Source organism: Emys orbicularis, chromosome 1, assembly GCF_028017835.1.
Source record: "Emys orbicularis isolate rEmyOrb1 chromosome 1, rEmyOrb1.hap1, whole genome shotgun sequence".
Lineage (NCBI taxonomy): Eukaryota > Metazoa > Chordata > Testudines > Emydidae > Emys > Emys orbicularis.
In genome coordinates this window covers 98,246,843-98,270,725 of record NC_088683.1, presented here as the reverse complement: position 1 = coordinate 98,270,725, position 23,883 = coordinate 98,246,843, and the positions used below count along the sequence as shown (strand labels likewise).

The 23,883-nt window shown below is 48.7% G+C and overlaps 3 protein-coding genes across 4 annotated transcripts; 2 read left to right on the top strand and 1 right to left on the bottom strand.

Moving 5' to 3' along the window:
* The first annotated feature begins 2,552 nt into the window (after positions 1 to 2,552).
* CBY1 (chibby 1, beta catenin antagonist) lies at positions 2,553 to 9,108 on the top strand. 2 transcript variants are annotated; one of them, XM_065417223.1, is made up of 5 exons: positions 2,553 to 2,660; positions 5,184 to 5,303; positions 5,928 to 6,033; positions 6,117 to 6,232; positions 8,049 to 9,108. In XM_065417223.1, the coding sequence occupies exons 1-5, from the start codon at positions 2,553 to 2,555 to the stop codon at positions 8,127 to 8,129; spliced, it is 531 nt and encodes a 176-aa protein (XP_065273295.1). In that variant the 3' UTR covers positions 8,130 to 9,108. The 2 variants fall into 2 exon arrangements, with proteins under 2 accessions (XP_065273295.1, XP_065273300.1); XM_065417228.1 differs by having other exon boundaries at positions 2,632 to 2,665.
* An 880-nt stretch (positions 9,109 to 9,988) lies between these two features.
* On the top strand, positions 9,989 to 14,015 carry TOMM22 (translocase of outer mitochondrial membrane 22). Its single transcript, XM_065412257.1, has 4 exons — positions 9,989 to 10,094; positions 10,254 to 10,372; positions 10,857 to 10,974; positions 13,289 to 14,015. Exons 1-4 carry the CDS (start codon positions 10,005 to 10,007, stop codon positions 13,361 to 13,363), a joined length of 402 nt encoding a protein of 133 aa, XP_065268329.1. The 5' UTR covers positions 9,989 to 10,004; the 3' UTR covers positions 13,364 to 14,015.
* An 806-nt stretch (positions 14,016 to 14,821) lies between these two features.
* JOSD1 (Josephin domain containing 1) lies at positions 14,822 to 23,377 on the bottom strand. Its single transcript, XM_065412245.1, has 4 exons — positions 23,119 to 23,377; positions 18,528 to 18,656; positions 18,213 to 18,407; positions 14,822 to 16,702 (listed from the first exon to the last, which is right to left on the bottom strand). Exons 1-4 carry the CDS (start codon positions 23,301 to 23,303, stop codon positions 16,603 to 16,605), a joined length of 609 nt encoding a protein of 202 aa, XP_065268317.1. The 5' UTR covers positions 23,304 to 23,377; the 3' UTR covers positions 14,822 to 16,602.
* Positions 23,378 to 23,883: the final 506 nt, after the last annotated feature.

Sequence of the window (23,883 nt, the reverse complement as noted above, 5' to 3'; positions counted from 1 at the left end):
AGAAGTGGCCCTCTGTCCTGATGAAATGAGTTTCCTTAAAAGAGGGACAAGGTGAGTGAGATAATATCTTTTACTGGACCAACTTGTACTGATGAAAGAGAAGAAGAGCTTTCGATCAACACCAGAGCTGAAGGTCTCAAGAGAAACGACCTGGAAAGCTTGTCTCCTCTTTCACTCTCAGAAGTTGATCCAATACAAGCTATTATAGGGTTACCATACTCAAAAAATAAAAAAAGAGGACACTCCACGGGGCCCTGGCCCCACCCCTTTCCCACCCCCGGCCCCGCCCCAACTCCGCCCCTTCCCCGCCCAACTCCGCCCCTTCCCCGCCCCTTCCCCAAAGTCCCCGCCCTAACTCCCCCTCCTCCCTCCCAGCCACGTGAGAAGGGCTGCCCGAGCGCTACCGGCTTCATGGTTTGCCGGGCAGCCCCCAGACCCTGCGCCCCCGGCCGGCACTTCCCCAGCGCAGCTGGAGCCCGGGAGGGGAAGCGCCCAGCCGGGGGCGCAGGGTCTGGAGGCTGCCCGGCAAACCGTGAAGCCAGTAGCGCTCGGGCTTCGGGCAGCCCCCATGCCTCCGGACCCTGCGCCCCCGGCCGGGCACTTCCCCTCCTGGGCTCCGGCGGCGCAGGGTCCGGAGGCATGGGGGCTGCCCAAAGCCCATAGCGCTCGGCTCTTAAACAGAGCCGAAGAGTCAGGGGAGGAGCAGAGCCGCTGCAGCCGGAGGCTCTGCTCCTCCCCTGACTCTTCGGCTCTGTTTAAGAGCCGAGCTGCCCGAGCGCTACCGGCTTCGGGCAGCCCCCGTGCCTCCGGACCCTGCACCGCCAGAGCAGAGCAGCTGGAGCCCGGGAGGGGAAGTGCCCGGCCGGCGGCTGGGGTCCGGAGGCAAGGGGGCTGCCCGAAGCCGGTAGCGCTCGGGCAGCTCGGCTCTTAAACAGAGCAGAAGAGTTAGGGAAGGAGCAGAGCAGCTGCGGGAGGGGAAGTGCCCGGACGGTATTTTCCCGGACATGTTCGGCTTTTTGGCAATTCCCCCCGGACGGGGGTTTCATTGCCGAAAAGCCGGACATGTCCGGGAAAAAACGGACGTATGGTAAGCCTAAGCTATTACCTCACCCACATTGTGTCTCACACACCCTGGGACCAACAGGGCTACACCACCACCACAGCTCCTCAAAAGCACGTCTTTTTGGGAAGTGACTAGGACAGGGGTAGGCAACCTATGGCACGCGTGCCAAAGGCGGCATGCGAGCTAATTTTCAGTGGGGACTCAAACTGCCCGGGTCCTGGCCACCAGTCCGGGGGGCTCTGCATTTTCATTTTATTTTAAATGAAGCTTCTTAAACATTTTAAAAACCGTATTTACTTTACATACAACAATAGTTTAGTTATATATTATAGACTTATAGAAAGAGACCTTCTAAAAACGTTAACATGTATTACTGGCACGCGAAACCTTAAATTAGAGTGAATAAATGAAGACTCGGCACACCACTTCTGAAAGGTTGCCGACCCCTGGACTAGGACATTGCAGGGTTGTTTGTTGTGTCTCAAGTGTCACCCCCTCCGCTGTTAGCCAGACTGGAGCTGGTACACGCAGGCCCCACGGGGCAGGGGGCTCTGGGGTAGCGCCTCCTCCCCTGCCCATCGGCAGCCCCAGACAGGCTGCCGGAACTGAACGGAGCCCTCGGGCTGCTCACGTTGCCAGTTCAGCCCCTGGAGCAGCTCGGAGCTGGGAGGCTACAAAGGCCCCTACAGCGCCACCCCCGCCCCGGGCTGCCAGCGGCTGCAGCGCAGAGCCTCAGCCCAGGAGGGATTTGTAACCCCGCCGCCAGCCCCGCCCGGGCTCCCAGCGCCTCCTGACGCCGCTCGGGGGCGCAGCGTCACCCCCGGCTTCGCACGGGCGGGGCTCACAGCGCGGAGAGCGGCTGAACCCCCGCTGGGGGGCGCCGGGCGCGGACACAGCCCGGGAGGGAGAGAGCCCCGCCCCCCGGCCGCGGCCGTCCAGGAGCCTGCCGGGGGGTGCTGCCCGCGCACGGCTCACCGGAGCGCTTGCGGGAGCCCCCAGGAGGCGCTAGGCGGGAGAAGTCTCCAGCGAGGGATCATTATATCTTGCCTCGCTAGGCGTCCCTCTATCACCATGGCAACCCTGCGGCGTAAACCATTCTCCTCCACACTCCGAAGGGAGGGACCGCTCCCACTGGGTGGAGGAGGAGGGAGACAAGGAACTCGAGGTGAGGTAGCGAGAGAATGCCGTTGGCTCGCACTCACCTCCCTCTTCCATGGTACTGTCTAGCTTCAGAGTCTCCCCACGCGTGACCATTCGCGAGTCCGACACTACCATTCCGGGCTGGGGAAGGGGGGGGGTCTGACATCTGATACCGGTTCATATCTCTGAACTCTCAGGGACGCTGAACACGGATCGTTCCATTCATGAGCAGATCCCTGGGGAGAGGATGTACTTTAACGTATGCCCTTATACAGAATAACGTTCTAGCGGTTCCCGGCCTTCCCCTCTCCCCAGTGGTAGAGTTCTAACCCTCTTCCATCGAGGTGGTATGGCCCGTTCCCCCGCCGCAAACAGCTGCGGACTGCGAAGGCGTCAGATACGCATGCGCAAGACGGCCGGCGGTGGGCTACAAGGCAGAGTGGAACGCTTGGTGCAGGTGAGGTGAGGATTATGAGCTTTCCCGCCGCGCGGGCACTAGAAGGGTAGGGGGACCTGGATGTCTCAGACTCGTTTTTGATTTAAAGAGACAATGTCCACAATTTCCACTGACACCCCAATATCCCCCTCCGACACACGCGCGTATCGCTGCGGTGACGGGCTCCCTGTAGCAGCCCCAGCCAGGCAGGTGGGTGACCAGATCCCAAGGGAGGGGCCGCGGGGAGCGCGCTGCACGGCTCCTGGGTGACCTCCGCCCTCTGCGGAGACACAGGGGCACATTGAGGCCTCCCGGGGGAGCGGCTGCCCGGCCGCAGGGGTTTCAAAGGGAGAAGTGAGTCAGGGCTGCGTCTTCACTGCTGAGTTAGCCCGGATCTGGGAACCTGGGCTAGCCAAGCCCATATGTGACCGTCCACCCTGCTGAGCCCTACTCAGCTGTTACCCCTGTAGCCACATCCACACTGGCACTGCAGTAGCCTGGGTTAGGCGCGAGGATTTCTGGGGGTGTATCCCAGGGGTTTTAGCACTGCAGTAAGCGGAGCTATTCAAGGAATTTTTTGGTAGCATGTTGTGGAAGAGCCCGTCTGTCCTTCCTGGGCCCCTGGGGGAAGTGTTCTCAAGCCTGCCAAGCCAGTAAACTAAAGCACTTCCAGCTTGGGACTCTGCAGGCCCCATGGAACATAGGATATAAACACTGAACCAGTGTACATAAACTGGTAGGTGAATTCTGGTGCAGGAGAAGAGAGTACATAGAAGAATAGATGTAGTTTGACTTCTATATTTGGGGGGGTGGGAGACACAGGGTCACATGCCCCCCAGAGGTGACATGGGGGGGATGGACACGCAGGGTCCCAGGCACCAGGGAAGCAGAAGCGGCGTGTGGGGGAGCATGCAGGGTCATGTGCCCCTCCCTCCCACCCCCAATTTTAGCCTTCCATTTAGCACAGAGGTTTTCAAACTGTGGCGTATCCCCCTAGGAGGAAGTGCCCCACAGTTTGAAAACTATCGCCTCCTGCCAGGAGCCAGCGGATCGGAAGCTGGAGGGAACTGCTTGGGGCCCTGGCTCTCCACACTGAGGGAGCCAGGGTACTGGCTGGAAGCCCAGCAGCCCTCCCTGCTCTGCTCCCCAAGCTGAGCTGCCTCTGCACGGCCAGGCGCTCCCCAGGCAGGGTGGGTGGCACAACTCCAAGCTGCGCTTTGACGCACTCTTGCCTCTGCCCTGCAGGAGCCTGGAGTGGCACTGACCAACAACACCCCCTAGAACTGGTCCCTGCCTGCGGAGCCCGGCTGCCACGAGATGCTCCCTGAAGTGCTCCTGGATCTGCTGCTGCTCCTGAGGAGCCAGGGCAGTGGCGAGCAAGCACCTCAAGGAGCTCCTTTGGGGGAGAGGCAAGAGCGCATCAAAGCGCAGCTTAGAGCGGTGCTGCCGGGAGTGCCCGGCGGTGCAGGGGCAGCCAGCTAGCGCCCTCCAGTGTGGAGAGCCAGGGGCCTGGGCAGGCTGGGTGGCTCCCATCAGCTTCCGATCTGCCAGCTCCTGGCAGGAGGTGATAGTTTTCAAACTGTGGGGCAGGGGGATGTGTCACATAGTTTGAAAACCTTTATGCTAAATGGAAGACAGAAATCTGGGTGGGGTGGGGGGAGAGGAGAGATGTGACGTGACTCCATGTCACCTCTGGTTTGTGGGGGCAATGCTCCCCTGCTCTCCCCAGTCTCTGCCCCTGCATAGAAGGTAAAGAAAATCCAATCCTGGGGAATTACGGGAAGGCACTGAAGGATTAGTAGTACCTAAATTATGTAACCTGGGTTACAGTTTGCATTCACACTGCAGAGTGGATGTGTCACAGCCTGAGTTAAAGCAGAACCCAAGCTTTAACCCCCAGTCAGGCAAGCAAATCTGGATTCAAAGCCACTCCAAAAGCAGGTCAAAGGTTTTATTGTGGTGACAGCATGGGGTTTAGAACTAAAACCCAGGTAAGAGGCTGGGTTAACCATGCAGTGATGACATCCCTTTAAAGGGACTACTTACGACAGGCAGATGAGGCTATTCCGGGGTGAATGCTTCATATAGAAGCTTTGTTCTTTTTAAAGTGGGACTGAACAAAGCTCTGAAAATGTACTTGGGGCTTCTGGTTTTAGAGTACAACTGATTAAAATCGATAAAATCCCCAGCTGATCAAATATTTGAGGAAACCAGTAGGTTTCTATAAAATAGTAACTGAAAATACTCTAAAATTACAATATGTACACTCAAGAAGACACTTTCTAGAGAGAGCTTAAAAGATTCTCGCTCACTGAGGGCTCATCCCTAGGTCTTAAGAAGAGTTAAACAGTGATTTTAAATATATCCTATCATTTTACTTTTTTAAAGGCCATAATTTGTCTAAGCATAAATACTGAAAATTGGAACCAACAAACTGGAAATCCTAAGTATTCCATAGGGAATCATCCTGCGGTGTGAGGTTGGATAGATAAGAAACGTCTGAGGTTTTTTTTTCTATGTTTTGTCCTTGTATCTGGAAAACAGGGCAAGGCAGCAGAGGTGAGCAGGCTTGGAGATTGGAAAGCCATGCCTCTCTTTGGGAACACATTCAGTCCAAAGAAAACTCCCCCTAGGAAATCAGCCTCTCTCTCCAACCTGCACTCGGTAAGTACTGGGTTCTAGGGATCTTCTATCAACCCTTTAATAACAAGGGGCAGGTGGTCTGCCTTAGAAATGTTACTGTGTCATGAGAGTTGTCACAATATTAGACACTTCCCCCCCACCCCTCCTCTCTTGTATTCCCATCTGTTTCTCCTTCCTCTTCTGGTCCAGAATCATGACTGCTTACTGATGGCTGGATAATGAGAGCAGGAGTGGAATGTTTAGTTAGTGGCATACTTCACTCCATCTTCATTCAGAAGCCGGATTCACTGCACCTGAAACTTCTGTGTGCTTTTAATACTGACCCCAGTGGGGCAGGGGCTTTCCTTACAGTTGTCACCAAAGATAAAGTAGGCCCCGGAGAATGAACTCCCCTCATATCCCTAAAGATAGCTCTTTTAGTTCAGGGGTGATGTATGTTGGAAGGAGACTCTGTATAGGTGTGTGTGAGACAGAAGCTTATACTGCAGAAGCATGTGCAATGTTAATAATAGGACATCAGATTCTATGGCCACTGGTACAGCACCTTTCACAAGAATGCCAGTCACTTTAGGAAAAGTGAAGGTGTGAGGGAAAGTATGGAGAGAAAAAATGAAAATTCTAGAAAACATTGAATTCTTTCTGCAGCTGGACAGATCGACCCGTGAAATTGAGCTGGGCCTGGACTATGGCACTCCCAACATGAACCTCACTGGACAGAGTCTGAAGTTTGAGAATGGCCAATGGATAGCAGGTGAGGAACTGCTCCTGTTGCTTTGGTCTGGGAGGGTTGTGGAGTTACCTGATGATTATAACTTTGGCCTGTCTCTCCTTTAGAGTCAGGGAGCAGCAGTGGGGATCGCAGGGAGACACAGCGCCTGCGCAAGCGGAACCAGCAGTTGGAGGAAGAAAACAATCTCCTGCGTCTGAAAGTGGATATCCTGCTGGACATGGTGAGGATGGGGAGATTCACCTCTCTGAAGTGACCAGAAATGCCCCCGAGACAGAGTGAAGAGCTCTGGGTCATCCCAAAAACACAGATCCTAATGCCAACCTTTGTCCCTGCTCCCATTCACACTGAGCCCTACCTCGCTGTTAGGCACACTTAACAACGGTAGTGATTGTGCAAGAGTGAAAACTGACTTCATCCACTTCCTCCCCAAGAGGAGGGAGGTGGTCAAGGTCCCTTCAGCAGAAGAGCTGGATTACAGTGAGTACCATATTTGAGAGGAGGGGCCAGAACATCTGGATGATATGGGAAGACTTCCCCCATACCTTGAGTGTTTTCCACTTTCTATTTGTACATTAGTATCTTCTCATCTCCCTTCTAGCATCTGCTTGTCACTGTTGGGCTTCCGCACAGTCAGTGAAATGAAGACCTTGACCATTCATGGTCACTTGAGATCTTAGGTTCCATAAGGCCTCCCTTTTTGCAAGAGTAATGAAAAAGATCGTTCATCTCCATATAGTCTTTTACCCCAAAGACCATTATAAACTGAAATACAGCCATACACAGGGATCACCGCTTCCATGAAAAAAATGCAGCCACTCCTGGAGTGAAACATGGTAACTATTTAACAAAGTAAGAATGTTAACCGCTATGTCAGGGGCGGCCAAATTTACTGAGCTTCCGAGTCATGTACGTCAATCTTCAGAAGTTCAAGAGCTGAGGTGCGCCTGCTGGGGACAGGGGCTTCTGCCCTGCGGCAGGGTCTCAGGACTTCAGCCCGGTCCTGCTGAAGCCCCAAGCCCTGGCAGGTGCACCCCATGGGGTTGAAGCCCCGAGACTCCCCCTTCCTGCTGGACAGAAGCCAGAGGCTATGCGCAGGAGGGGGGTACGTGGGGTCACATGCCCCCCCCCCCCCCCAGATCTTTGCTAGGATTTGCTGATCCCGCTCGGTCACATGGTGCCATTGGGCCCTCTCCCTGCACAGCAGCTGCTGGAGCTGGCAAGCTGGGAACTGCAGCCATGGGGAGAGGCAGTGACATACAGCTGGGAGTTTCAGGGAGAACCCCTAAGGTTAAGAGGGAGGCGTGCCTGGGAGGACGTGACTCAAGCTGTTGGGGGGGGGGGGTGAACCTTTAAATTGTGACCCCCCTGCTCTCAGGCACCAGTTGTCTATAGCAGAAGTCCCAGGCCGCACAGCTCCACCCCCCATCTGGTAGGTGGAGAATGGAGGTGTTGTGGGGGGCTTTGTGAGCTGCACTTTAACTCTAAAAGAGCTGCGATTTGGCCACCCCTGCGCTATGTCATCCTGACGAAATAGCAATTTGGGTAATTACATTCTCCTTCCCTAAATTCCTTCTGCAGTTTCAGTTGGAAAGATGTTTTTGTGGTTAAAGCACAGTCAGGAGATCTGTGCTCTCCATAGAGTTTCTGGGTGGCCTTGGGCAACTCAGTGAACCTTTGTGCCTCAGTTTCCCTCTCTGTAAAATGAGAATGATATTTCTCTACCTCACGCAAGGTCTTTGGACACAGTATGCTGTGAAATCCAAAGTATTAATTGGGGAAACTCTTTCTCACTTCTTCCTAAAGCTGTTGTATAGTGTGTTACAGACTCAGAACCTGCTGAGTTCCACCCCAAAGGTGCCTGTATATCTGTGGTGTAAGTCTGTAAAGTGCTTAGGGATCCTGCTGGGTTGAAGGGACTTTAGAGGTATAAGTTAGATAGTACTTTCCTTGTTCTGGTGTATGTCTTATAAAAACAATACTCCATGGGAATGTGAGGGATTATTCTTACTCTTATTCTTGCCTGCTTTTGGTTGCAGCTCTCTGAGACCACAGCTGAGTCCCATCTGATGGAGAAGGAGCTGGAGGACCTGAAGAGTCACAGCCGGAGGAGGAAGTGAACAACAGCAAGAAACGGGGTTAGGGGACAGGCAAGCAAGGGAATCTGGTTTGAATTCTCCATCACCCATGCAAGCAGGGCTCCTAAAGCTGAAGGGCTCCTAAAGCCTGGCTGGGGCAGCTTCATTGTCTTGGTAGCACTTGGTGATATTACAGTCCGCTGGACAGGTAGCCAAGTTCCAATGGCTTGAAATGTTAATGGGGCCTCCAATCAGAAGGATCTACTATACTACTCCATAGAGCTGCTGCAATGCTCTTGATAAGTCACTGTAGGACATGTTCTGTAGTGATGAACATCTGTTTCTCCCAGACCACTCCTCACTTCTTTTCCTCTATAGACCTGCCACTCAAGGCACAGAGCCGTTGATGGAAGCACATGTTGATAATCTGTTTTCTCAAGGAGTGCTGGGCAAGAGTCCTTTCTATACTGTGAGCAGAGGAGTATTTGTGAGTGGATGGTAGGGAAGATGTCTTTGTATATGTGCATGGCCTTAGTGTCTCTGGTTTGCAGATTCTGTATGGGTCTCCTTGCTAATATCTCACAAGCTTCAGATTGGCCCTTCCCCTGACTCCTGTTCTAAAAATCAAATAACATCCTAAACTAAAATAGTCTTTCCATTTTCAGATATTTATTATTATTATTTTTGTACAAACCATTAACTCTGCTTCCTGCTGTTGGCAGGTGGGTTTCTGGAATTGTTTGTTCTCCTGAGTGTTTCTTACGTTTGTATAAAATGAAAACAAATTAAAAAAATTCTATAAAATTAAAACAAATCACATTTGTGAATCAGTTACATTCTTGCGAAGGTCGGGATCAGGTTACAGGCACATGTGTATATACACACGCACGCACACACATATATAAAAACAGTAGCACCTATAAGCCCTAACTGAAAGCAGGCCCCAGTGCGCTAGATGCTGCATAGACATGTAGTGAGAAACAGTCCTTGCCCTGAAGAGCTTACAGTCTGATTACATAGGATAGACAAAGGGTAAGAGGGGAAACAGGTGGAGTGATTCATTCAAGGTCACACAGCAGGTCAGTGGCAGATCTGGGAATAGAAAGCCAGTCTCTTGAGTCCTACGTCAGTGCCCTATACACTAACCCAACATTGCCTCCATCTCAGAGAGATGTATTATGCCCTTCCTCCATGAGCCATGGCACAACTACTGGTCATTTCCTTCTGCAGCAAAGGAGATGAGCAAGTGGGGGAGGGCCGGGGTCTAATTTTCCCTCTGCATACCCACTTCGCAAGGTGTCAGGGCAAGAGCCTGTTACCTGCAGGTTTCAGAGTAGCAGCCGTGTTAGTCTGTATCCGCAAAAAGAACAGGAGTACTTGTGGCGCCTTAGAGACTAACAAATTTATTAGAGCATATGCATCCGAAGAAGTGGGTTGTGGCCCACGAAAGCTTATGCTCTAATAAATTTGTTAGTCTCTAAGGTGCCACAAGTACTCCTGTTCTTTTTACCTGCAGGGTTAAATTAGGGGCATGAGCCTTTGGAAGCAGAGGGGCCAGGAAGCAGTGGGCAATGGAGGAGGCCACCTAGGAGTTACTGACAGATGGAAGAGGTGGAGAGGAAAGGCAAGGCTAGGGGCTGTGCAGCGGGTGTGGGGCAGCAGCGATGGAGCATGGGAGAGAGCAGCTAGGCTGGGGCGCAGGCTAGGGCCCCTTGCCCTGATGGAGTTGCAGAACTGGGCAGGAGAGGCCGCTGGGGGGGAGGTTGACCACTAGAGGCCGCTCTCTCCCTCAGTTCAGCCCCTCCCGCGTGACTGTCGCTCGCCTCCCTTCCGGTGTCTCTCTGTCCGCTGCCGGGGCCTCGGTCTCGTCGGCTCTCTTCCGGTTCCGGTGTCTCCCCCTCTGTCCTGGTTGCAGCCATGGCCGCCGCGTCGCCCCTGTCCCCCGAGGAGCTGCTGCTGCCCAAGGGCGGCCCGGGCCAGGCGGAGGAGCTGGAGGACGACGACGAGGTACCAGGCCGCCAGGTGGCGGGGCAGGGAGCAGGGGGAGCGTAGCCGTCCGCGGGCTCCATGTGCGAGGCTGGGGTGACCCCGGGCGTGGGGGGCGCAGGGCAGGGGCCGTTCCCAGCGGCATCTCACGGGTCTGACTCCGAGCCTCTCCTTCCCCAGCTGGACGAGACCCTGAGCGAGCGGCTCTGGGGCCTGACCGAGATGTTCCCGGAGAGCGTCCGGACCGCGGCGGGAGCTACCTTCGATTTGTCCCTCTCTGTGGCCCAGAGACTGTACCGGTGAGAAGGCGGCGCCGGGGGCGTGGCTGGGTCTGGCTGTCCCGGGCGGGGGCGGGTTGTCGGGGCCGCGTGGCTTTTTTCAGGTCACCAATCAGATACCGCGCTGCCGGTGCTGCGTTCTCTGCCCCTGCCACCGGTTGTTGGGTTTGTGTGCGAGCGTCAGTGGGCAGCGCAGATTGTGCTGAAGGTGTGTGTAGTAACGCTACACATCCTGCTAAAGCATACAGCAGAGTATGGGAGCCGGGACTGGAATAGCAAAGGCGACTACAGATTAGGTTCAGGTGCTTTGGCAGAGCTATGTGGAGTGTGCAAGACTGGAATATCAAAAATTAGTCCAAATCAGGATTGAGGTACCCAGGCAGAGCTGTATGGGAGTTTCTCTTGGTCCTCCCTTTGTAGAGGCAGAAGGGGAACAGGGGTCTGTCCCATATAAAAGGAGAAGGGAAATCAAGATTTTTCTGTCATGATTATTTTTTCTCTCTAGATTCTCCAGGGCAGCTCTGTGGATTGGGAGTACCTCCTTCATGATCCTCGTTCTTCCTGTTGTATTTGAAACTGAGAAACTGCAGATGGAGCAACAGCAGCAGCTGCAGCAGAGACAGGTGAGCCTGAAACCTCAAGACCCTTTCTCCATTGCAGTCCATGAACACAGGCTAATACTCTTTGGTTGCCTTGCAACATAGAGATTAGCAGACGATGATGGGGTTTTGGGGGCTTCATAAACCTTGTCTTGCTTGAGTCACCAGGATTCCCCCCCTTCTTTTTCTAATACCAGCAGTTTCAAACTCATTTAGCAGAGAGGAGAGGGCTTGATTTCATGTTCAATTATGGTCTGTGGGCCAGGGCATAAATTCAGGATGGCATATTATCCTCAATCCACAGCACAAATCCCACTGATGTCAGTGGGAGGTTCACACAGAGATCAAAGGGGCAATACAGCCTTTATGTAGTAACTAAAGTTTTTATTCATTTTTTTATTCCTAGCAACTCTCTCCCCTCAAGGCTGCACTCGCACCCACTACCCCATTCCATCTACTAGAGTTATCAGTTTATGCTGACGTTGGCATGTCATCACTGGATATTTACAGTGGCTACTTCAATCAGATTAAAAGGGGGAAGGGGAATTCATCACTCTGACTCATTGTTCCAAGCTCTCTGCAGATTCAGGCAGCTGACATATTTAGTTCTTATGTGGAAGGTGCTCTTTGCAGCAGTGAGGGCTAAAAGCTGACTTGGGCTGGGGGCAATGTTCCCTCTCATTTTTTACATCTATGTGCGGAATGAATTTTGTTATGTGCACCAATATAGAGGTGATGTATGGCGGGGGTGGGTCCGAGGAGTTCGGAGTGTGGGAGGAGGCTTAGGGGTGGGGGTGGAGGGGCAAAGGGCTCTGGCTGGAGATGTGGGCTCTGGAGTGGAGCCAGGGATGAGGGGTTTGGGGTGCAGGCTGCCCTGGGGCTGTGGTGGGGAGAGAGGACTCCCCCAGCCCTCTCTCGCCACAGCAGCCCGGGGCTGGGCAAGAGAGCCTTTCCCCGCTGCATGCCTGCGTAGACCTTGATAGCCTGCTGCATAGTCGCACAGCTTAGAGGGAATTTAGGCTGGGGTGTGGGGGAAGAGCTCTTAAATCAGGGTGGGCAAACTTTGGCCCTTCAGGGTAATCCACTGGCGGGCCACGAGACTGTTTACATTGACCGTCCACAGGCCCCGCCGCTCCCAGTGGCTGCGGTTCGCCGTTCCCAGACAATGGGAGATACGGGAAGCGGCATGGGGCCACAGGGACGTACTGGCCACCGCTTCCCACAGCTCCCATTGGCTGGGAACTGTGAGCAGCCGTGTCTGCGGACCGTCAATGTAAACACTGTTTCGTGGTCCGCCAGCGGATTACCTTGATGAGCTGCGTGCGGCCCGTAGGTTGCCCACCACTGGTTTAGATTCTGCACAACCTGAGTATATCATGCAGCCATCAAATACATCATAGGCCTGATACAGCTCATGGGCCACATGTTTGATACCCTTGACTAAGAGTACTAGGGTGAGATGTCTTCTTTTCCCTTTGCTATCTGAATAAGTCTACAGCAGTTAAGTTAGCTGTCATAGCAGAGGGGGAATGGTATTGCAAAGTGACAGGAGTATTGCACTCTCAGCCCTGCAGAGTGAGTTAAAAACATAAGAACGGCCATACTGGGCCAGACCAATGGTCCATCTAGCCCAGTATCCTGTCTTCTGACAGTGGCCAATGCCAAATGCTTTGGAGGGAATAAACAGAACAAGGCAATTGAGTGATCCATTCCCCGTTGTCCTAATTATACTTTTGTCCTCCACAACAGCCCCTGGCAACAATTTCCACAGATTGACTGTGTGTTGTGTGAAGTACTTCCTTTTGTTTTAAACCTGCTGCCTATTAATTGCATTGGGTGACCACTGATTTTGGGGTTATGCAAAGTGGTAAATAACACTTTCTTACTCATTTTCTCCTCACCGTTCATGATTTTATAGACCTCTATTGTATCTCCCCTTAGTTGTCTCTTTTCCGAGCTGAACAGTCCCAATCTTTTTAATCTCTCCACATAACATTGTTAGCTTTTTTTGTCTGCTGCTGCACCCATTGAGTGCATGTTTTCAGAGAACTATCCATGACTCCAAGATCTTTCTTGAATGGTAACAGCTAATTTAGTCCCCATCATTTTGTATGTATAGTTGAGATTGTTTTCCAATATGCATTACTTTGCATTTATCAACACTGAATTTCATCTACTATTTTGTTGCCCAGTCACAAATGTGGAGCCCTTATTATTGGAGGTGCTAAACCTCCTCTTTACTGGAACTCTGGGGGCAGGGAGAGAGGGGTGCTATGCTGTTTTCAATCTTTATAGTTAATCTGAATAGTTTTTTTTAACCCAGTATCATCTCTTGCAGATTCTCTTAGGACCCACTACAGGGCTGTCTGGCAGTATGCCAGGGGCCCTGCCTCCACTTTCTGGAAAGATCTAACTTCCAAAAGCTGCTTCAGATCCATATCACATGGAGAGACCTCAACATTGATTCATTTGAACTGTTGGTTTGTCAGGGTGGGCATTTCCCCCCCTCTTTTTTTTTTTTTTTTTTAAACTTTGGGACACTGACCTATCCATAATGGGGCAAAATCCCCTCTCCTGGACCTTTTTTTTGATGGGCTTCTCCCTGTAGCTTCCCCTCCAGAGGTCACAAGTTTTTCCTTTTATCCAATCAGTCCATGCAGTGGCAGTTACAGAGACTTTAAAATGAAAAGCTCCTGCTGTGGACTCCTTACCTTAGGCCACAAGTTAGGTTCTGGCCAGTTTGTTCAGTAAATTCTGCAATCAAAAGAAAATCCTGTATTTCTCCTGGCTCAATCAAGGCCAGAAGAGGCCACCGATAGAAAGGAAGGCGTGTATTTACCAAGAGGCAGAGTGGATCACAAAGGGTAGTAAGTTTCATCTGAGCCCTGTGGGGAAAACTTGTTTTCAAATATTTTCCTTGCAATTTCTTTTGTTGGAGGAGGAAAGGGGAGCACATTTGGTTAAAGACTGTGCTGATTCTGTTTGCATCATAAAACAACTACATTTTGGAAATCAGCTGCATACTTTTTTGTATTAAGTATTAAATAAATTCAACCCAAACATGGTGTGTTTAGTAGACATCCCTTGTCCCCCCAGGTACTAATGGAAAATTAGAGTAGATGTTGCAGCTTTGCACCCAGATGGGTGGTTCTCCTCTAGTTTTATGTACACAGTGTTAGCTGTGATAAGGTGGAACTATCTCATCTCCCACCCCAAGACAGCTTAGATAGGTAAGAAATTTTGGATAACTTAGCAATGTCTCAGGAGTGGTATCCTAGGGTTACCTATAGTCAACTAGATGGTTCTGGATCAGAGTTCAGAAGCAGTTTGATGAAGGTAGTTTCTCCCAAGAAGGCCACAACTTCATAACAAAGAACAATTTATTTTTTCCTTTACATACCATGTTACAGAACAATTCAGCTGAACACACAGAAGTGACAGGACACTTTATATGGAGATTTTTCCATTTTTAATATTTGGTTAAACAAAATACATCTCTGTAAACAAACCCAAGACAAGGCTATAACAAAACCAAACAAGCAAGAAAACAAACATGGGCTTCCCCACTCCTAAGCAGTGGGATTAGTCTTTCCTCTCCCTCTGTCACCACAGCACTATTCCCCAGGGATGTGATCATACAGTTTCCCTTTTCCTGAGCAGCTGGATCACACCCTTTCCCTGGGGGTTAAGCAGTGACATTAGATACAAATATAGGGAGGCAGCCCTACAATGTTTTTAAAACATCTTTGCATATTGTGCACTGATCCATTGGCTTGCGGCTTCCATGCAAACAGGGTCTCTCCAAAGTGCGATTTTAATCAGCATAGAAAATTCTTTTGCTGTTGATTTTTTTCCCTTCCCTTTTAGAAAATGGCTTCAAGTCATAAGCAGAATTCCTGCTTGTGATGTGTTTAAAAATTCTGCCAGCTGGTTTTGGTCACTGGAATGTGGTGGTAAGAAGGAAGTAGGGCTCTTGTAGAAATAGAAACATTGGGTTTGGACTGTAGAACGTGCAGAAGAGCCACTGCCAATGTGTTGTCAGGAGGCTGCAGCATGGTGCCTGTAGGATGTCCAGGGTTGACCACACTACCACTCTTGTCCTGTTGCCACATGGCCTCTGTTTTCTGTTGCAAAGGGAAGGCTTTGGTGGTTTGTAAGTTTAGCTTCAGACACTGGCTTACCCAGGGTGGTTTCCATCACTGTTCTACACTTGCTGTTATAACTGGGAGGACAGCATGTGCATTAGGAAATGAGACAAACAGTCGTAACATATCTTGACCAGGAAGAGTCAATAGTAGTGTGAAATTCATCCCAAACTCACCCTTTCCTCTTTCTGCTGCGGAAGGAATGATTAAACTACACCCAACACCTGGTGGCATAGGAAAAAACACTGAGTGAAAGAATCCTACTGGAGTCTCCCTGTCTCTTAGTCACTTTTCTCTGCAGGAGGGAACAGAGGGTGAGGTGATTCAGCAGTCAAGGGAATATCTGTCAGCCAAAACCAAAGTACTTGGTTCAGCTACCATGCTAGACAATCTGCCTTTACCATCAGAAAGACTCTCTCATGAACCCTGTATGCATCTCTCCCGGTAACTGCTGATGACAACAGGAGGCAGAGAAATCTAGAATTGCAATGCCTCTCTTTGATTTTGCTTTGCGTAACTCCTAGTTTATTTGTAGAAGAGTTTCTCCACCCTCTTTCTTCCTCTCTCATGGCCATGGCTAGTCTTCCACAGAGGAGGAAAATAAGAGGAAATGACTCCCTCCTTCCTCTTAAACACCTTCAGTTTTATTCCCTTCTCTGCAATCAACTCCTGAACTAACAAGTGCACATACAGGAACAATTAAGATGTTATATACCGCACCAATGAAAACCCCCTACAAGCCTCCGGTGGCCTCTCTCACTCCAGATGTGATGCTTTTGAACCAGCCTAAACTTGTTACCACTTCTACTCCCTAATCAGCCTGCCCTGCACTATCCAAAGAAGCATCTAAGCCATCTGCATAACAAAAATCCCTAAAAACATTAGAGAAGAATCCCCCAACCTACCCCAAGAGTTTCTTTAAAGATAGGTTGTCCCTAACCCTTGGCACAAAACCCTCACTAAACAGGAGATTCTACAGAGCACCATACCATTGCTAGTGTTCGACAGTTTCCTGAGAGTCCCCCATGATTTGCAAATGTATCCAGCATAGTTTGCTTTGGGGGTAGAGACTGTTTCAGAGAGGAGGCAGCATGCTTGACACCTTCCATCCAAAGAAGTTTTGTTAAGTCTGGAGGGAGTAGTGTCCAACCACAATTAGTCTTTAAGATATTGGGGTATGGGGAAGAATCAGCAGAGTGTTCCAAACACCTTATCCCCAAAGCCTATTTTAAAGAGCACTATGCAACGTAATCGGTTTAAAAGCATAGAGCTCACACTCCTCTCCTCCTCATTAAAAAGTGACTGGCTTCCTTCCTCATCCATTCCGGCCCCCACAATACCCTATGCCACTGTCCTATTGCACCATCAATACAGAAAGAAAAGAGACCAATGAAAGGAAGTTCCAGAGGAAAAGAGCTAGGGCACCCATTATCCAGGTCAAAGGACATCAGGGGGTTGTGGGGGGAGGGACTGGAGCTGTAGTGAGAAAGGACAGGGCAAATCCGGGTCACATGTCAGCTCTCCAGCTCTGATGTGCTTCCACCTCCTCTGGCACCACCAGCAGAAGTTCACAGTTCTTTCCTCTCAGCTGGTGTTTCAAAAATTTCCTGTGGAAATGGGAAGAAGGGCAAAAGTGAGGTGAAACAACAAAATCCAGAATCAGTAGTATTGGCTCTGCAAAGCCCTTTAGGAGTAAAGACTTATTAAATAAGCAGATGTGACAAGATACGTAGGAAGATAATAGGTGAAGAGGTCATTTTTTACCATCACTTTTCTTACAACTACATATTAAAATTCTAACTAGATCCATACACCACCTGGCAGGTTATTTCAGAACTACATGGGCATAGTTAACTTCATTATTAGAGTTTATACAAAAAAATCTTGCCTGTTCTCCAGGGACACACGCACCTATTCTTGTGAATTGGCAAGATGTAGCGCGACTGAAACAAACAAACTGACTTCTTTAAGTTTCAGAGATCAGCAATCTCATCAATTTCAAAGCACTTCCCCCCCCCCAAGGTGGGGTGACTGGGAGGAAACAGAAGGATGACATGGTAAACCTAGTGACACAGAATGATTACTGGCAGCCTATGAACTGGGATCTAATGCATTTTTTCAGCCTCTCTGACTCAGTGATTTATCCAATAGCAAAGATAGGACAAATAATATGAAAATAAAAATTTTAAATTTCCCTTATATATTTTGCCAAAAAAGTTCCCAAAATGTTATACACAGGAATCATTCACTTAATGCTGAAATGCAACAGTTTTGAGACTGAAACATTAACCATTCCAAACCAGCAGTATTAAGCAGCAATCATAGGAGTGAATTAATTCTCTACTGAAAGTTACACACATGGAATTTTAGGTTGTCAGGATGTCATTCAATTCACTAATTCTTGATTGGCACGACCAGCTCTACAGACATTGCTAGAGCACAGTTCCCCGAACTGGAATCAATTTATCTGGGGCTTCAAGGCTAATCATTATGGTTTTCGGCATGTGAGGAGCAAATGCCACAAATCTTCATTGACCATGAACGGTAAGAACCACAATTTTACACTCTAATGTGAAAGACATGGAAAATTTAGCACAAGCACAGAAGTGCCACCTGGATCTCAGAAAGAACAGGAAAATGGGCAGAGGCTCATTAGCCATTGTAGAAATGGTTTAAGGAAAAAAGCTGCATTTTTCAAATTAAATCCTCTCTCTGTTGGACACACACAATAACTGACTATCAGTGGAACCCTATCAAGTGCTCCCCATCTAAAGAAACATGATAGAGCATGGTGGGTCGGTCCGTTACAGGTGTCACCACAAATTAACCATCTGGGTTAATCTACAATCATCATGGTGACAAAACCAGCAGCCTTAGGAAGGAAGCCCAGGCTCTCCTGAACTTTAAAGTCTCCTATTAGCTAAATTGTTTTCTTAGCTTCACAGAAATGAGACACATGGGGTAAGATCCAGGAGGGGCATATGAATTTCATTCCCATTCTTCAGTCTTTGCTATCAGAATTCATGAACTATATTGTACCAGATACTAGGTGTTAAAGGCAGATGCTTAATTTGTAATAGGGCTAGGAGTAGGGGATTTTGATGGAAGGAGACTCACCTGAGCTCACTTTCACCTCCAATCCACTCTGGCATCTTGAGTTTGGAGTCGAGATTGTAGTAGGTGCCTCCCACCTCCCGGACGCAGATCCAGTGCTGTCGTTTAAGGGGGAGCTTCAGGGGACCCCAGCAGAGGCTGGAGGGCAGATTCATGATGAAGCCCATCACATTAGAGAGGGCAATGACATTAACATCCCTGGGCAAGCAGAGAGAGCAGAGATGGTATTCAGTTATTTCTCCTACTTCCTCGGTTATAAACCCTAGCACAAGGCAGCTATCTCCCAAACTATAGCAATTAAAAGCTAGTTCTCAGTACCTGCGCTTGTCCCACCAAACTGCTTCATAGCCTTTGGTCTGAAGCGCTGCCATGATGACATTCACATCGTAGTTCCCGTTTCCCAGCATGCTCTTCTTGTGTGGTGTCACCATGGTGTTGGGAGACAGTCTGTGAACACAAAATGAAAGAATACTGTTGCAGGAGTTCATTGTATCCATCTCCCAGGCTCACACATCCATATTCTAGTTAGAAGTGGCACTGGTTGTTGTACCTGTATCCCATGCAGTTTTAATACAAAGTTCAGTGAAAGGTGAGGATTCAATGGGAAGGTTGTGCAATCCAATTTATTATATATCCTCACAGTTCAAAATCCCAATCGGACAACTGGCAGAGCCTGGCATCTTCAACCCGAACAAGTCTATTCTCTCTTACCCAGCAGGCAGAGAAATTGACAAGGTATTGGTTCAGCCCTGACTAAAAAGGAAAAGGGTAATGTCATTTAGATGGGAAGCCTCCAAAGAGTACTGGTATTGACTGGGTCTGACCCTACTAAACTCATAAGAAAGGATGAGCTCACAGCACCCCAGAGTGGTTTGGCTGCTGGTATGTTTTCATGTTTGCCAAGGAAGAAGTACTCATGTATATAAAATCCATCACTGTAGCATCTGGGAACCTATTAAAACAAGCAGTACCACCACTAGATGGACCAACTGTCAATGCTATTACAATAATAGCTCAACAGCTAAGCTTGCTGGTGAGTAAATCTCTCTTCGCTGCCATTTAAACATTCACTCAGAAGCTTGCCTAGACATTATTATTTGTTTGTATTATGATAGAACCGCAACAGCAGCCACAATCAGGATCAGGGTTCCATCATGTTGTGTACTGTGCAAACATATAGGAAGACAGTCTCCCCACCAAAGAGCTTACAATCTCAATAGACAAGGCACAGGGCAAAGGGGGAAGGCATATATCATACAAGCAGGCCAGTTAGAGTGATGGTTGGCAAATATCCAGTTAATTACATTTTGTTATTGTTCTGTATTTTTTTTTTTAAATATGATTTGCAGTGAGGAGAAGGCAGGAAGGAATTAGGGAAGGGATGGAGGCAGCGAAAGGGAGAGGGGAGGAGTAACTGAGGAGGGCCAATAGCTGAGAAGTGCAGCTAACTGCAGAGGATCCATAAGGAAAAGGGGTGGGAGGGAGTTGGAGTAAGATAGTCAAATCAGCAGAGGTCAGATTGAAGAAATTAGTTTGATGACAACACTAGCATCCAAAGGTTGCTGCTTCCAGTGCTTCTGTGCCTGGCTCCAGCTGGAAAAGTCACCCACATATTAGCTCCATCCCTAGGAGCTCCTGCTCTTCCTCCCACATGGCTGGGGGAGCAGAGATGCCTGCTTGGTTCTTACACTGTGCCCTGACGGCTGTCAAACTTTGGTGTACAGCCAGATGGAACAACCTGTGCAGACTAAGACTGTCCACTAAAAATACCCTGATGCTAGAGCATTCCACCATAAAGCCCTTGACACCAGGAAGGGAGAGGCAGCTTTTCACATGACCTGGGACCTGGTCATCAGGGCCTAAGTGGGCAGCATTTTGCACTAACATAAGCTTCTAGGTAGTCTTCAGAGGCAGCCACAGTAGATTATGTTGGCGTAATCCAACCCAAAAGTGATGGGCCTATAAAAGGGAGGAAAGGCTACTAATACCACTGGTGTGTTTCTGAGCAAGGGTCAAATTACTGCTTCTTTCAACACGGTCAGCATATTACTGTGCCAAAAAGAGAGGCAGCAACACTCACAAGTAATTATGGTCCCAAAATTTCAACTGGCTTTTACTGGTCACATAAAAGCTGCATATCACACATAGTTGGCCACAACTCTTCCAGGATATCCACTTCCAACACTTAACTGTACTTCTTCAAGAATATTGACTCTGCATATTTACACTCATATGACATGCAGGCTGGTGCTGCTAAGCATCATGATAATAGAAATAATAGCACGTAGAAGCCCCAATCACAGACCAGAACCCCACTGTGCTAGGCGCTGTACAAACAAAACAAAACACACACAAAAAAAGAGAGCGAGACCCTGCCCCAGAGAGCTTACATTCTATAAACAGTGCCCACATTTATAAGAGAGCTGTAAGGCTACAACAACTTTTGTTCTTTCCAGAGGAGTAGAATTCAGAGAAGAAAAGGAAAGTTGTATAAATATGTGGAGGTAACACACAAACTGTTACTGGTGAGTAAAATTTCCTCTTTGAGAACTGCCTCTATGTATTCCTACTAGTGTGTGCACCTAGCACGTGGTGTAGAACCCACAGAAAGAGAGATCAGCTGAGTTTAATTACACAAGGAATGCAGAGCTGCACTCCCAAAACAGAGTATGCGATCTAGATTCCAAGCTGTACAAATACAGCTATGTACGTATACATGTAGAATTCCAGGAAGCCGTCTCACAGATTTATAAAACGGAATTGTTATGGAAGTATGTCACTGATGTGCAATAGCTTTAATGGAGTAAGCCCCAAGACCGTAAGGTACTGTCATCCTGGCTAATCAGGTCTCAGAACACAAACTAGTCCTCTTTGACAGATGTGTGTATATGCAAATAAAAGACTCTTGACATCTAGGGTATGCAATCTAACTTCTTGCGAATAGGAATAAGGTCTGAAGAAGAATACCAGGACATGAGTGGTCTAATCCAGATGGAAGCCTGGTCCCAAATTTTGCTATATATTTGGGATGAATATGTAGGACGCATTTTGTCTCTATGGAATACAATGAAGGGGGGTTCAACTATTAAAGCCTGCAATTCAATAACTTTTCTTGTAGATGTGATTATAGTTACAAAGGCTGTCTTTGGTGACTGGTAAGGACTCAAAGGGCAAGTCATTAGTTTTGTCACCACCAGGTTAAGATCCCATGTTCAGTAAGTTCACTGTTCGGTGCAGATACATTCACCAAACCTCTAGGGAATCTAATGACACAGTGAGATGATTGAAGACAGTAGAACTGTCAACTGAAGCACAGTATGCTGAAGATGGCATGTAGTTCTTCAACCTCTCCTTGCCTTCAATTAAGTTCAGCAAGTAATCCAAGATAGATACAATGGAGGCAAAGCATGGAGACAGGTTCTTTTCCACTGCCCATATGCAAAACCTCTTCCACTTCTGAGAAAGATCTTTCAACACAGAAGCCCAGTCCAATAGAAATGCATCCGTGATTAAGTTCTGTTCCTGTGCTGGAACAAAACCACCAGCACTTTTCATTGCTGACTACTGATGGACAGCTCCACTTCTTGATCAGTATGTTAATTATGGTCCATTTTGAAGACTACTCATGATAGTATTGTAGTCTGATTTAAGATTGGAAAAGAAAATGTGTTACAGTCAATCAAAGAAAGATATACGGGTGAGCCGGATACCATTCTCATGGGACCGCCTGCTGCTTCTCAGAAGAGTAGCTATGGGGAAAAACACTTCCCTGCTCATTGATACAGAACACTGCTATTGTGTTGTCAGCATAGGGGGGCTACACAAACCTTGATCAATAGCAGAAAGGACTTTAGGTCACGTCCCCTGACATGAAGTTCCAGAACATTTATTTACGTGGAGCTTGGCTTCTCACATATTCCAGACTATCAGATTCTGGTAATGGACCTCTAGCCCAAATTAGATTAATCTGAAATGACTACTATGGATAGAGATGGAGAATCAAAGGGGATTCCCTTTAGTATATTGATGGAGTTAAGTGACTTTCAAAGTAGTATTCACAAGCGCTCCCATGAAAATGTAGGAAAAGCATAAAATACTTCGAATTTTATCATAAAATCAAGACTATTGACTGGATTATTTCTTTTCATATTTAAACAAAAAACTCCATATTTAAAAAAGTTATCCAAAACTGCTGCAGGATTTGCACCACAGTGTCACACATCACAGGGACCTAGCTGCAGAATTTAGATCCAGCTTGCCAGAGTATACAGGACCTTGCCTGTGTGAAAATATAGAGGCAATAATATTTCATTCATAAATGAACACCAAGAATCACTCATTTGATCACAGAACAGCACAGGAAGTAGACATAGGCTCTAACTTGCAGCTGTTTAGAAGTTTTTGGACAGAACTACATCAAATTTTTTTCATTCTGACCCATTTTTCAGTCCTCTCCTACCCTCCCCACTCTCAGGCCAACCACTTGACCACAAGGCAAACGAAGTATTTTGATGGGAATAATTTACCTTTTAAAAAAAACAGGAAGGGAGAAATTTGGGAAATACTATGAAAGAGCATTGGGGAGGGAGAGAATTATGGCTGGCCTATTACATAAGGGCATCTGCAACTGAGTCCTTGCACCCCAAAGTGGCAGCCTGAACAGTATGAGGGACAAGAAATGGTGTGTGGGGGGGGGGGGGGGGGGAGGAGGATAAGGGTTTTTCCATCATTAATACAGGAGATTTGTGCGACAGAATAGAGAAGATGCCATATCCAGCCTTCAGCAGTGTCAGATTCTGAACAACCTCCCTCTCCCCCTTGCCACTCACACAAAGGGTATTTCAGATACTCATCCCAGAAATAAAGTGCAAAAAGGGAACTAACAATGCCAGTGCAGGGTACTCCCTACCTCTGGAAAATCTCTTGCAGTGTTTCCCGGGTGAAGGCGTTGCTGTCCTGGAAGACATTATTGAGGGCATGGAGAGCACACAGCTCCCTACGCTGTTTCTCATGGTAAATACGCAGTGGTGCCAGCTGTGGTGGCTCAGGAGACTCCGATTTGGTTTTGTCACCTTTCCATGGCACGCAACTCATTTTTTCATAGGGTAGTTGTGGGAAGATAGTGAGAAACAGAGGAGTCTGAAGTTTCTCCACCCCTCCGCAATCAAAACAAGAGCCCACTGATCCCTTCTTTTATAGGCAAATCCTGCTTCCAGCTGGCAAACCCTCTTGTGCTTCAGTTTGTTTAGTAATTGCTTGCAAAAATCAGGTAGGAATCTGTAACATTTTTTCCCTCCCTCCCTCCTCCCCCACCCCATAAAAAGTTGCTGTTGGGGTATTTCCTTCCCTCTGTCTCCTCCCCAAAAATATCAAAATAAGATTTAAATCCGATTAGCATCAGGATACCAGCTGGAATTTATCACATCGCTCCTTTTCTTCCATCTCCTTTGGTCTGTAGCGCCGCTAAAAAGGATCCAGGGCAGGCTGGGAAGAAATGCCCACCCCCAGGAAGCCAAACTAGGTAGGATGAGGCCAGTCTCAGAGGCCGTTTGCAGGAGCCTCGGGGGCGTCTCAGCAGCCTTTCTCCATCCCTTTGGGAGTGGCTGTGTCCTGAAAAGCAGATGCCAAGGGCTGGGGAGGGAAGCGGCCTCTCGCAAGGCGTGAGGGCGGGAGC

What these genes read in the sequence shown, in the direction of transcription:
- TOMM22 (XM_065412257.1), top strand. Translation starts at nt 10,005, where the DNA reads ATGGCCGCCGCGTCGCCCCTGTCCCCCGAGGAGCTGCTGCTGCCCAAG. An exon ending in GTGGCCCAGAGACTGTACCG is followed by an intron (nt 10,373 to 10,856) that starts GTGAGAAGGCGG and finishes TTTTCTCTCTAG; the next exon opens with ATTCTCCAGGGCAGCTCTGT. An exon ending in AGCAGCTGCAGCAGAGACAG is followed by an intron (nt 10,975 to 13,288) that starts GTGAGCCTGAAA and finishes CATCTCTTGCAG; the next exon opens with ATTCTCTTAGGACCCACTAC.
- CBY1 (XM_065417223.1), top strand. Translation starts at nt 2,553, where the DNA reads ATGGCCCGTTCCCCCGCCGCAAACAGCTGCGGACTGCGAAGGCGTCAG. An exon ending in GAGTGGAACGCTTGGTGCAG is followed by an intron (nt 2,661 to 5,183) that starts GTGAGGTGAGGA and finishes TCTGGAAAACAG; the next exon opens with GGCAAGGCAGCAGAGGTGAG. An exon ending in GAATGGCCAATGGATAGCAG is followed by an intron (nt 6,034 to 6,116) that starts GTGAGGAACTGC and finishes TCTCTCCTTTAG; the next exon opens with AGTCAGGGAGCAGCAGTGGG.
- JOSD1 (XM_065412245.1), bottom strand. Translation starts at nt 23,303, where the DNA reads ATGAGTTGCGTGCCATGGAAAGGTGACAAAACCAAATCGGAGTCTCCT. An exon ending in CTGCAAGAGATTTTCCAGAG is followed by an intron (nt 18,657 to 23,118) that starts GTAGGGAGTACC and finishes TTGTGTTCACAG; the next exon opens with ACTGTCTCCCAACACCATGG. An exon ending in GTTTGGTGGGACAAGCGCAG is followed by an intron (nt 18,408 to 18,527) that starts GTACTGAGAACT and finishes CTGCTTGCCCAG; the next exon opens with GGATGTTAATGTCATTGCCC.